At 45.3% G+C, this 13,074-nt stretch overlaps 1 protein-coding gene across 1 annotated transcript in view; it reads left to right on the top strand.

The window, feature by feature from the left end:
* The first annotated feature begins 370 nt into the window (after positions 1 to 370).
* LOC142560726 (F-box only protein 21-like) overlaps positions 371 to 13,074 on the top strand; it is a 37,575-nt gene continuing 24,871 nt past the window's right edge. The window contains exons 1-5 of the mRNA XM_075673021.1: positions 371 to 815; positions 6,130 to 6,369; positions 8,763 to 9,052; positions 10,792 to 10,928; positions 12,468 to 12,601. Coding sequence (XP_075529136.1) covers positions 631 to 815; positions 6,130 to 6,369; positions 8,763 to 9,052; positions 10,792 to 10,928; positions 12,468 to 12,601 — 986 coding nt within the window. The 5' untranslated portion in view covers positions 371 to 630. The remainder of the gene's footprint in view (positions 816 to 6,129; positions 6,370 to 8,762; positions 9,053 to 10,791; positions 10,929 to 12,467; positions 12,602 to 13,074) is intronic.

Below are 13,074 nucleotides of genomic sequence, written 5' to 3'. Positions count from 1 at the left end.
CGAAAGGCAATGATCTACGAGAGGTTGACACGTCGCTGAACTGCGCAACGGGAGTTGCAAGAAAACCTTGCGAGATATAGTTGGCAGCGTCTGCAGTGGTGAATGACCGGCCGGCGTTGCCCTTCCGCTAATGCTGAGTCATTTAGAGATTGAGCCAATCGCACCTCTAACCGCCATGTCCGAAACCGAAACTGACACGATAGCCAACCTTTAAATGTGCATTTAGCAGCAAACACTAAATCGAGCTACTTAAATTGTGGCGTAATGTTGGTAATTATAAAGAAATTAAGGGCATGAAATGTAATATACTACGATACAAGTTTGATTTTACGTTTTATGTTTGTTAATGAGGTTTGCAGACGGCACGCTTTTTCGAGGCCAGAAGTGGCATCGGAACGTCGTCTGCTTCAATAAAGCACATAAACGCAAAGTTAAAGGGCTGTTATTGTCAATTTCTTTACAAGTAGTGACGAACCTAAAGAACCGGAGCCTCAAGACGCCTTCTCGCTTGTCACCTGACAAACCTGTGACGTTTTATTTTTGTATTTTTCGTTCCTGTTTCGCAATAGGGTTAAAAACCTAGCGCGCGTGAGCACCTCTCTTGCCAGACCATCTCCAGACGATGTAACGATGGCGGCGGCAGAGGAGCCGGAGCCCGCGTTTACGTTGGACTTGTTGCCGCAAGAAGTGATCCTGCACATCCTGTCATTCCCACAAATCGAAGTGGACGATCTTCTGCGCTTCTCCGAAGTGTGCTCAAAGTTCCGCGATGTTGTGTGCAGCAACGACCTGTGGAAGAAGAAATTTACTCGACGGTAAGTCAAAGACCTTTCTCCCGAGCCTTCCATTGCCGTGCGTCGCCTGTTGTCTAGGGATGCACGCTTTATTGTGGCATTTAACTGACGCTCCCTTCATGCCTGTGGTTGATGGCTTTGCGTCGCAGTACCGTTATTGGAGACGCGCATATAGTGACGCCTCTAGCGTCTGAGGCTCGCGAGTGTGCGTGCGCGTTGGTATACTCTGCTCGTGATCAGCTGATCGCCAGCGGACTTTATTGGCTGTAACTGTTTACTGTATGAAATCCGTACTGGTTTTCGCAAATGGCTTTATTCAGACGCTCGGTTATTCACGGAATCAAGAATTCCGTCACGCGCAGAAATCGTTAATACGCCAGTGGAAGCTGCCACTGTGTGCGATCTAATGTACAACGCGCGCACTGCCTTGACTATTCGGTGTATTTCGGGAGCGTCGTTTGCGCAATTAAGCTTCGAGGGTGCCACGGGTGTTGGTGTAATATCGAAGGCGCCCAACGAACTGGCGCGGCCGTCCTTGAACTGAAATGTTCATGGCTGCTCGCGTAGTGTGTAGCGCTGCGTATATTCGCGCTACCCCCTGCCGCCAACGCCTCGGGCCGGTACAGGAATAGCCGCCGGCGAAAGGTGCCAAGATAGCGTACACGTTCTCTGGGTACACGCGCGTACTAGAGTACTGCCGTCCGCGCTACCTCAAATGGCCGGCCTACGGGCCCGGGCCCCAATTGCGTAGCGCGTAGCGGAGGTAGCGGAGGCTTGCGCGTACTTTAAATAGGTACCGGTTGCCGTGCCACGATTGCCTATTTACTCGTTGCGGTGAAGCACGGTGCAAGTTTCGAGAGACATGTGGTCCTTCGACGGCTAACGTTTGTCACAGATGATAATGTCGTGAGTGATTCGTTGTACGATAATTAATTGAGCACGGCATCGAATCCTTTCGTCCGCGGGATAGTGCTTGACAGCCGTGTCGTCATGGAGCTCTGCCTCTGTCAACTAATTTGCTGCTTGATTAGTCCCACAGCGGTAAAAAAAAAAATTATTTTGGTAGTTGGAGATGCCGAAACTGCACATTGTTTGTGAGAGACGCGCTGTAGTGGAGGGCTCTGGGTTAACGTTGACCACTTGGGTTTGCACCCATAGCGCGGGACACAAGGGTTCTTGCATTCTGCCGCCGTCGAAACGCGGCCTCCGAGGCCGCGGGAATCGACCCCGATACTTCAAGCACAACTGAAAAAAAGCCATATCCACTGAGCTACCGTGTGAAGGGTAATCGCACAAATAAATGGCATCTTCTAACTATGTCAACCAGTTTCTGACATCTCATATGCTTGTCAAACAATGTCGACAGCACAAGTAAAGGGCATCTGTGAACTTTGAACTTTGTCGGCCAGTTTCTGACATCTCGTACGTGTCGCACAACTGTGATTGTTTTCCCGGTGTGGGCAATTTTCAAGACATCACGAACGTGTGGTGTCCATGTTTGTCCAAGTTTATGTGTGCTTTGTCAAGCTTGTAGCAGGATTGCGTCAAGTTCAAGCTCGATGCTAAAGTGCAGTGTTTGTGCCGGGTCAGATTCTTAAACTCAAACATGTTTGTGCCATATTTTTGCCAATGCACAATTCTAGCACAAATGTGTTTTGTACACCGTACACATTGGATATTTTTCTGGGTCAGGTTGAAAAATACATAGTGTCCTGATAAGCAAGCAAGCAATAGCATTTACTCTGCATCATAAATTGTTAGGCATCCCTAATTAATTACTCTTTGTACACATAATTAAGTTAGAAATTAATGCTGTTCTCTCAGTTTACTGCTGGTACTAACTGCTAGATGTCCTGAGGAGCATTGTTCAGCGTGAATACCCTATTTAAAAAATCAGAATGCCCTAAACTCCCATATCTACTGATCCCATATTATATGTGAAACCACACCCCATCTTTTATGGGGATCATTTATATAAAATTCTGTGCATTCCCGTATATAATCTGGGCTTATTGGATATCAGAGTTGTAGGGCATAGGGGTCTTGTTCGATAAGATACCGATGTGCAAAAGTTACATACATCCCGCACTCAGCTGCTAAGCTACAACTCTGGCTTCCATGCTTATGGTACAGTTCTGCTATTCCAAAGACAACTTAACTTATCAACTGTCATAATTGTTTAGCCAAAAATTTTGGTGCAGAACACAAATTGAGGGGCTTGCAGTGAGGGTTGCTCCTCTTTTATTTATAAATGAGTAAATAAATAGTTACTGTCATCCCAGCAGCACCAGGTTATCTACAAGATGCTGACAGAAAAAAAAAAGTAAAGAAGCCACATAAAATGCAACAGAGAACATAGCGAGGCCACGAAACAAATTGGCTAATTTAGGCAAGAATCAAGCAAGTTCTGTGACAGCTGAAGTAAATTGCAACCCCCATATTTAGATCATGTGGGAAACAATAATGTCCCAGTGTCCATTGGTTTTAAGGGATCCATAAAAAGAAGTTAAGCTGAGTTGTATTGGCAAGTTACCTTCCTACAACGCCACAAAACACATTTGCACTGTGAAAGGAGGCTTGAGGTCAGATGCCGCTTTCCAGTTTCCGCACTGGCTTGCTCTGGCGTTGTGGATTTTGATGCTGTCTAATCAGGCCTGGTTGATTGGTGAAGATGGGTGACATTGTACTCCAAACGAACCAAGGATTGAGCTTAGGAAGTTTCGAAAACCCACTCTGCCGTAACATTTCAAGTACGAGAAAATACTTGGCAAGTGACATCAAACTGACATAGCGGTGCTGGTGGGTCGGCATGAATTTCAAAAAGTGATAGTGGGGCCTCGACTTTCTCTTCAAGTAATAAATGTCTTACCGCAAAATTGGTGAAAAAAAGAAATTTAAACAGTATCTTATCGGTCTAAACTGACCTAGTGGCTCTCTTTAGTGCCCTTTTAATATCCTGTTGTCCCATCTTGTTACAACGCTGTAATAAGAGGATTGCGACAGCCGTCTGGCTCTCGTGAATTCGGTGCCCACATTAAGATCTGCTATGGTCGGAACCATACTAGTTTTCATCTTACAAGTGCCTCATTCCTTGAAGAGGCATCAAAAGCAAACATTTACATAGTGCTGACGATAATCTAGAAGTTGTGTTAACTCTATCACATGTAAAAGGGCGGCATCTAGCTAATATAAAGAGGGAGAAAATACTTGCGAGGAAGCTTAATTTGATGCTAAAGTTGGCATCAAAACACCGCTCCGGGCATCACTGACATTGTGTCACAGAGATAAATTTGCTAATGTCATGTTGCAGGAAGGCTTATTGCTTATTAAAAATGTAAACAGAAGTGCTGCACTTGTTTCTGTGCTCCCGTGTGGGCACCGCAGCTACCTCAGGGACACTATGAGCCACTATGTCATAACATATCCACCTCTTGGGTACTCAAACCGAATAGAAGCAAGTACTGCATTAAATTGATTTAGGCACTCTGACACTTTCCAGTACTTTTTATAGAGTTTAAAGTGTTTGAACCTTCCTATACAACAGAAAAATTGCAAGTCAATAAAAATGCCATTTCAGTACTCTAAATCAGCTGAAAGTTCAGTGGAAAGGCCAGAGCGTCACTTTAACTCAGTGGGCTAGCATAGTCAGTGAATTGGCAGGCCCAACAGCAGGGGCCATATTGCCAAAGCTGGTAATTTGATGGGCTGGAGGGTGGAAGGTGGTTGGTTTAAAAGTTCATTCAGAGATGGCACACAGGCTAAAATTAAAAGTGTTATCAGCAGTTGTCACTACTTGTTCACGACTGCGGAGGTAAAATTTTTGATATTTTTAGCGTTTATTATATGGCGAAAATTGTGTCATGCCTGTAAGTGACAATAATATTTGCTACAAAGGGCCCTGCAGCACGTATAGTATTTGGTAGCCCAATGAGTTAACCAATAACAGATATTTTATACGCTAGAAAATGACTACCTAAATGTGCGATAAGATTAGTGCCATTGTCATGAAAATACAGTGCTGGATTCCTGTGATGTCTTGGGTACCATTTATAATTGTTAAATGATAGTCAACCACTGATTATAAAAAGCCGCTACATTACTTTGTGTTTTAATGTGAGGGGTATTGCGGTTTGTCCAATTTTTCTTGAATTCTCTGTCGCTATGTTTTTCACCTGCTCCGTTGGAGCTATTTTTCAGAGCATTGCACCCTCTATGTTTGGCCTTCTTACTTGTGAATGACAGTGTCACCCCGCACAAGTATGTACAACACAATTAATCCACTGAGCCACGTGACATAGCACATGTCTGGAACAAATAGAAGACTCAAAGAGAATGCCTAACCAGTAATAATCCAATATTACTGCAAGATTTGTTTACTTTTATAGAAAATAAATAGCCAATATCTCTCATAAACAGCATGTGAGCAGATTGAACTAGGAAAGAACACAGGATGAAGGCTGTCTGTCAACTGAAAGTTTACTCGGAAAAACGTAAAGGTTATTCTGCGTGTATCTCATTCAGATGGACAACAGCGCATGTGCTCAATTTTTTAACCAGCAATCCATAATTCTTCTTTCAAACGTCAAGGTCAGCTAGGAGTCTGCATGGCTGCAACGGTAAAAGCTGACAGCGTGTTTCTGCAATGCTGCCTGTGTGGAGCTCGTTACTAAGCAGCCAGCCATAGCCTCACTCAAACACAGCTTGCTGCACGGTAGCCATTACTGTTGTCACTAAGAACAGTCAGCCAGTTGCTGCTGCGTTCGGACAAGACGATCAGCTAAAAATCCCTTACTTCCCCAGTAGTTCCAAAGGGTGCGATAACTCTCTTATGCAGCTTCGCTTTCTTTGATGTATCAGTATAAATTGCACACTTAAAATGAGATGTAGTGCAAAACGATAAGCACAAGTGGAACATATCAAAAGATATTCACATGAGCGCCACCAAAAAGAACAACCAAAAGAGAGTTGCATAAACATTGGCAAGGTGCAAACCAATTGGTTAAAACAGAAAAGAACACAGAAATACAATTTAGCAAACAATCAGAAGGTGCAAAAATGGCAAACACCAAATCAGAAGGCTGAAAAACGACCTATACCACACAAAATTCAAGAGTGAGAGAATAAAGTATCTAGGTGCTCAGTTTAATATAGTAAATCGTAAGCAAGGTCATGGGAGCAATCTTATTTTTGCCTTCATTTTTAGAGGTATTTTGCTTTTATTTCTCTTTTTCTTTTTCCCCCTCCAACTTGTTCTTTGTGTTGACTACATCTGTTTCCATTTAGCTTCCTTGAGCAAAAAGAAGAAAAAAAAATACTTTGTTTTCTTTTCTTCTAGGTGGCCTGACCTTTTTCGCCAGCACAGTGCCGCCAACACGCGATGGCGCAAAGAGTGCCTGGAGCGCCTCTCCTGTGGACTCAAGCTCAGATCCTGGATGTCGCAGATGTCACGGGATTTCTACGCACACGATGAGCTCTCCGAGGATGCATTCCGGGGAATTTCATCCCTAAGCTGCCATCCGCGAAAGCTGCTCTTCTTCAGTGACGAGCTGGCGGCCATTTTGGAGGACGATCAGCCGTGAGAGCCTTGCACCTTACTGTAGTACTTCCTTCGTGGTTGTCATGCGTGCGACTTTCTCAGCGTTAGCCACACCGTCACTAATTGTTTCGTTAACGGGAGAGCCAGGCGTACGTCAGCCTTCCAAGAAAAGTGCCGGCTTCTGTGGTCTGGTGTTTTGCACGGAGGTGGCTTTTGGGATGGGTTTGCCGTACTTACTCATGCAAGGCCCACACCCACACATTGGAGTGCAAAAATTGGCAGAATAAAATTTTTTTCAGTCACGAGCATGCCTCCGTGAAAGGGAAAAATTGTCGACCTCCCAAATGCAACGTGAAGCTATGCACAGGTTTCTCAAAAATAAAGCTTCACAGTAGTAGAAGCATTCATCCTGGCTCAGGACTCGAATCCAGGACGAGTGCCTTCCTCCACCTTGCAGGCTTTGGCAGAACTGATTTGGCGTATCTGCATGCTGGTTAATTTTCACAAGCTGCTACTAGATGGCACTGGCTACTGTCCTGTCTTCGTACTAACTCATTGTACGGATATTTCAGTGCCACAGTGCCTCCATAGATTATCTTTTCTAGGTATTATGGGAGCTCTTGACACTGAAGTATTGCTATGGAATGTTCTCAAGCACGACAGCATAAATGACGATATTGTAGAGCTGCTGAGGGAGATATATAGCAACAACCAAGTAGAAATTGTGTGGGAAGGCCAGAAATGCAAAGGGCTTGTGGAAATTCACTGTGGACTGAAGCTAGGATGCCCTCTGTCTTCATTGTTGTTCATGCTTTATGTTAATGTCATAGAAGGACAACTGGAAAACAAACCGCTGTGGTTGCTGAGTGGCTATGGTGTTAGGCTGCTGAGCACGAGGTCTCGGGATCGAATCCCGGCCACAGCAGCCGCATTTCGATGGAAAAACACTCATGCGAAATGCGAAAACACTCATGTACTTAGATATAGGTGCACGTTAAAGAACCCCAGGCGGTTGAAATTTCCGGAGTCCCCCACTATGGCGTGCTTCATAACCAGAAAGTGGTTATGGCACGTAAAACCGCATAATTAAAAAAAAATCTGGAATACAGTGGATTAGATTTTTATTTATCTTACAACTGTAATGGGCAAAGGGTGCAGAAGAAGGTCCCTGGGCTGATATATGTGGACAGCATAGTGCTACTAACAAGGGATTTACAAAGACTTGCGAATACGTGTGGCAATGATGCGACATATCTTGGCCTTCATTATAGCACATACAGAGGAATCGGGAATTATGATCTTTATTCAAGTGACACGTAATGATGTGGCATCTGTTCAACAGGAAGTCAGAAGTGTAGTCAAGCAATATGAACACACGGGTGTATACTATATAAATGAAAGAAAGACCTAGTCAAACATTCACCAGGGTAATCTGAGGATGAAGGAAAAGCAGAATGCAGCAGGGACGAAAACATTTCGAAGATACTTAAGCTTCGCCTTTCAGAGTGGAATGCGACAGTATTCAAAGATCCCTGACTGCTTCGCACGCTTCCCGGGAAACGCTGGCTATGAACGCCATGCACAAAGGCGGGCTTTGTGGTAGAAACGCGGCCTCTTGAGTGGGCTGTGATGTGGCAGAGGCGAGCGCCAGCTGGAGGTAATGCAAGGAACCGGGCGCGCCGCTCCGTGGCCCCTGAGACACCCGCACGCCGCGCGCGCAAATGGTGAGCACCGTGGCAGGTTTTGGAATGGTAGAAACGCTGGAAAGGGGATTTCTTTGAGTTTTCACATAGCAGAATTATGTTTTCTCGTATAGTCAAATTACAATCCGAGAGCTGTCATGTCTGTAGGTTGTGTGTAAGTCATAGTTTACGATTTTTCCACGTATTTTAGCTTGTGAAGTTCATTTAGTTCAGTAAAATATTTGCGTCACTTGGAGGGCCAGAGTATGGGGGGTTCGAAAATCTTTTCGCCGAAACGACGTCTGACACTGACACCGCGCGTTAACATAAAGCAGGAGGCATAGATGATGTTACAGGCATAGATGACTGTACAATATAGAGATAGAGGTTTTTAGCAAAGAAAGGAAAGATCAAGGACAAGTAAGCAAACTGCTGCACTGCAGTAGATGTAGTGAAACCTAATTAGCTGAAGCGAGCTAGGTAGCTGTTGGTCGCCTCCTTGTTTCAAAAAGGATACCAATAAACATCATCGTCATTAACTGAAGCAGCACGCTTTCACATTCGAAGTAAACACATTTTTCTACTATTGCAATGTATAATTTCTTGCCTGGGCTTTCCACGTCATTCAAATTAAGCAAAATGTTATAATCGAGGTCGAAGGGACAGGAATCGACTGTATGTGTGTTAAAACATTTTTCACCTTGTGCCTAGTGTCATATTCTTCGAGTGAGAATCCAGCCTTGTGTGCAGGAATGAGGATCTCACGCTCAAGTATTACGCCCGACGGGTGCAGTGCCATGTCTGCCATGAGCACATGAAACAGCGCTGGGAGTCGTACCTGGGATGCGACACCTCGGCCGAGCCCAGCCTGGAAGAGGGCGCACTCCTTGTCTCGCAGTGGTGTCAACCACTGTATCGGGTGCCAACCGAGTGGGTGCGTCGCACTCTGGACGAATTGGCTCGTCGAGCCAAAGCTATAGTGGCCACAAGGCATCCCGGGCACCCCCTCGTCAGGTGCGACTGGCAGTTAAGCCATACAGGTGAGAAGCATTGCGTCTGCCTTCTGTGCTCAAAAAAAGAAAGAAAGAATTCACTCACTCACTCACTCACTCACTCACTCACTCACTCACTCCACTCACCTCTCCATTTGTATGTTTGCTCACTCACTTACATACCTATTAGCACCTTACTCACTCACTCGGCACTTCACTCATTCACCACACTACTCGCCCTTCTCTTCCACCCACTCGCTCACTCACCCGCCCGCACACCTGCTTACTCATACCTGCTCACCACTTGCGTCACTTGTGGGTGGTGCTCACCTACTCACCTACTTGTGCAACCACGCACACCCTCACTCACTGACTACTCCACTCTCAAGCCCACTCACTCACCCAACCACTCTATGTCTTGCTCAATCAGATTGTGAAGCATGTTACCAGTGCTGCTTTGAATGAGACACAAGAGGCAAACAAAAACAGCAAGAATAATGGGTTACCGCTGACGTTTATTTGACATTAGGCAACAGCAGGCAGTAACCATAGTAACTAAAACATTTACAGTGCTTGTGTGCCACTCGTGCTCTACCATATTCCATTTCTTTGACGTAAGAGATAGCAGCTGTACTAAGAAAGGTGTCCCATGGAAAATGCTTCTCAGACTAATCTGTTCTGACCTGACTAAACTGGTTACAATCCTAGCAACGAACCAGACCATCTGACATTAGTTCGTTCATTCATTTATTCATTCATTCATCTAAGCATATCTCACATAGCTCATGTGTATCGATACAGGATAAATGTGCATTGAAACTGTGTAATGCTGTAAACATAATAGAGTACAATAAGAGCAGCACTTTGTTGTAGCAGCATGCAGCTGCCGCAACCTTGTAGCTGCATGCAGGTGGCTACAAAGAGCACCGGAGTCCTTATCATGGTGGCTACAAGTGACGTGTATTGCTCTATACATTGTAGTCTGCAGATAGGAAAAGCTGAGGGGACTGGAGAATCCTCAGCCTGTTGTGACATTTAGGGACTATAAATACTGGCAAAACTGTGAGTTAGGAATCAAGCTCATTATTGGGTGAACATATGCCCAGAAAAACAAGCAACACTTGCACCACTACGGTAGTAGCTAGCTCAGTCGTTGACCAACGAATCTCGTCTGATGTGAACAGCCGCATTTGCATGTAGCAGATCAGGGGAGGCATTCTATAAGAGTCCACCTGATGGACATGTCCATTTCGTCTGCTCCTGAAGTGCTGATTGGCTCTGGCGCCTCGCCCAGCCAACCAGAACTGCAACAGCAGACGAAATGAACATGTCCACTAGGTGGACGCTTACAGAATACCTCCCCAGGTCTGTCTGCTACTTATACATGTCCAATTGTACATTCCAGAGTAGTCACTGGTGGACGTGTATGTTTGAGATTGTACAACACCATTTGTGTCACATACAAGCGATCTCATTAGACAAGACACTTTTGATACAGGATTGGCAACAACAGTCAAGAAATTTTTGATAGAGTAGGCACATCTTGTGCCCAGTGGTAACTGTATAACGTCGATAATTCAGTGAAGAACAGTCCCCGTCAAAAGCAAAATCATGTACGCGTTAACACTACTCTCATGCTGTGCATAGATGCAAAGTAAATATAGTGCAGCTGCACTCGATTCACTCAATTCAGCTGCTTGGGAAAATCTAATGCATTGCAGTTCCACGAGTAGTCAAGGGAAGTCCATGATGTCGAATTAATTAGACCATTGATTTTTCTTCCGCAGCCCTGTCCGAATCAAGGTGGAGCCCCGGGGAGTGCCGGTCTGTGCTCATCTGCATCAACCAGGCCCTGTTTAACGAATTTGGCCTGACGGGAGACAGGCAGCACTACCACACGCCAGAGAATTCGTTTATAGACAAGGTGGGCCTCATCATCACCATAGCACAGACGCACCCAATAGACCATTTTCACGAACAGCGCTGGGCCACTCAACCTTCCTCAGATCTCGCGACGTTCATCTTCTCTGCATGGCTCTCGCATCTCCTAGCACTAACAAGCGCATTTTGCGCATGCGCAGGTAAACACAAACACATCTCGCTCGATGACCATGGGCACTCGTCAGAACGCTGGTGTGATGAAGAGCGCCGGCAGCTGCAAGTGAATTCGCCCTCGTGCTGCGTTTTGCTTCAACTCGAACTAGGCACTCGCGAGAGCACAGGGCACACGAAGCCATGAGCTATACCCACCCTTCGAACCAGTGCAGATCGCCTCAAATGTAGGACGTGTGTGGCTGCGCTCAGCCACTGCAGCTGGAGTCGAAGGGATGTGCACTGACCTGCCCCCTTTGCAACCCCCCCCACACACACACACACACCTGGCGCGTACAAATCACCTCGCTCCCCCCTATGCGCGCGTGAGTAGATGTTGCGCCGCCTCCCTGCTTTCCTCCATTGTGCGTGAGAAAACACCGTTGCATCAAGCAGCCATAATTCTTGGCTCTCCCTCGCAAGCTTTTGCTTGAACCTACAGCATTTGGTGCGCAGCCGTGATGTTGTCGCACTAGCACTTTATACTCAACATCACAGCAACGACGACGATCAACATTTTCCTGGAGTGTCCATATAATTGCTGTTACAGTAATAATATTGATGTTAAAGGGACACTGAAGAGAAACACTGAATCACTTTAGGCTAATAAAGTATTCTTTCACAACTCTATTTTCAGTAATTTCAGGCTGATAGATTGATCATCGAAACAGAAAATGAAGGCCAACGTACCATGTTTTAAATTTCATGCTTAAACCTAAGCGCCATTACGTGAGTGTAATAGCACAGATTTCAAAGTGTCTTTCTCATATTTTTGACGTTCTGGCTCAGCAAAAGCTCCTGCAACTTTCTAAATTCAGTCTTCGACTCTTTTTCAATGCAATTTAGTCCATCCTTACTGATAAAAGAATTATCTAGGCCCAAGCAGAGACCGGCAAAGTCTGCAATGCCTTGGCAAGGTAGTGTGAGAAATTCGAGGCAGCGATTCCACCTGCTCATTCATCAAGCCACCTCACATGGTAAGAGTGGCTTTGGCATTGCAGGAGGGCAGTGTACTGCTAATACAGGCAAATCTATTGGTCTCTTTTGTGTCCTTTAACCCTCTAATACACACACAGTTCCATATGAAGGAAAGTTGGAACAACTTGATCACCTTTATTTCTGGCCATGAGGAAACCATAAAAAGAACCGTAGAATTTTATTTGAGTGAAAACATTATTTGTACAGCAATTAATTAGTTATTAGTTCGCTTTGTCAACCTTACACAGCTGAAACTTCACTCCAGCAGTAAGAAACTGCAACTATGAGCTTCGTGCTAAGTTTCATACCATTGAGTATATCACATGTTGGGCATGACAGGGTTAATGGTGATATGAAACGTTAATCATGTTGACCGGTTGTGCAATTCATGCAGGTCTTGGAAAAGAAAAGCGGGATCCCGCTGACATTGTGCGTGATATATGGAGCAGTGGCCAGGCGCCTGGGCATCCTCTGCATGCCGGTCAACTTCCCCACACACTTCCTTCTCAAGTGGCTGGAGCACCCTCTGTAAGTGACACTGGCTCCAAGTGACATATGTACATTATTTAAAGGGAAGCTTTTTTTGTACAACCTCCTGAAACTTGCTGAGTGGGACTGCTACTGCTGTCTTGCTGAATGCACTCAATGTCAGATTTTTCGGACTCCCAGGGACCGAGAAAACGTCTGAAAAATGTAGCAGTCCAAAAAAAAAAAACGAATGCATGCTTTTAACTGCCCTCAAGGGCTCAAATGGTCGCAGGTACGTACGAAATAGCTTTAAAGGCCTGAGAGTAAACTTATTAATCGTCTCGGTGTTCATACTTTGTCAGGAGATGGTGGATTCACGCTTGTACCTGAATAATTGAGAAACACATTGTATGTCCCATGACAATGGCCCCTTTGTACTCTTGGTATGCTTCGCCGCCTAACACCGCTGAATTGCTGCGAAGTTGACTTATGGAAATCGGCAGTGTGCAATGCTTTAGACCCTTGCCTGGCGT

Source organism: Dermacentor variabilis, chromosome 10, assembly GCF_050947875.1.
Source record: "Dermacentor variabilis isolate Ectoservices chromosome 10, ASM5094787v1, whole genome shotgun sequence".
NCBI classification, from domain to species: Eukaryota; Metazoa; Arthropoda; class Arachnida; order Ixodida; family Ixodidae; genus Dermacentor; species Dermacentor variabilis.
The sequence above is the reverse complement of the archived record's forward strand: the minus strand, read 5'-3'. Positions and strand labels throughout refer to the sequence as shown.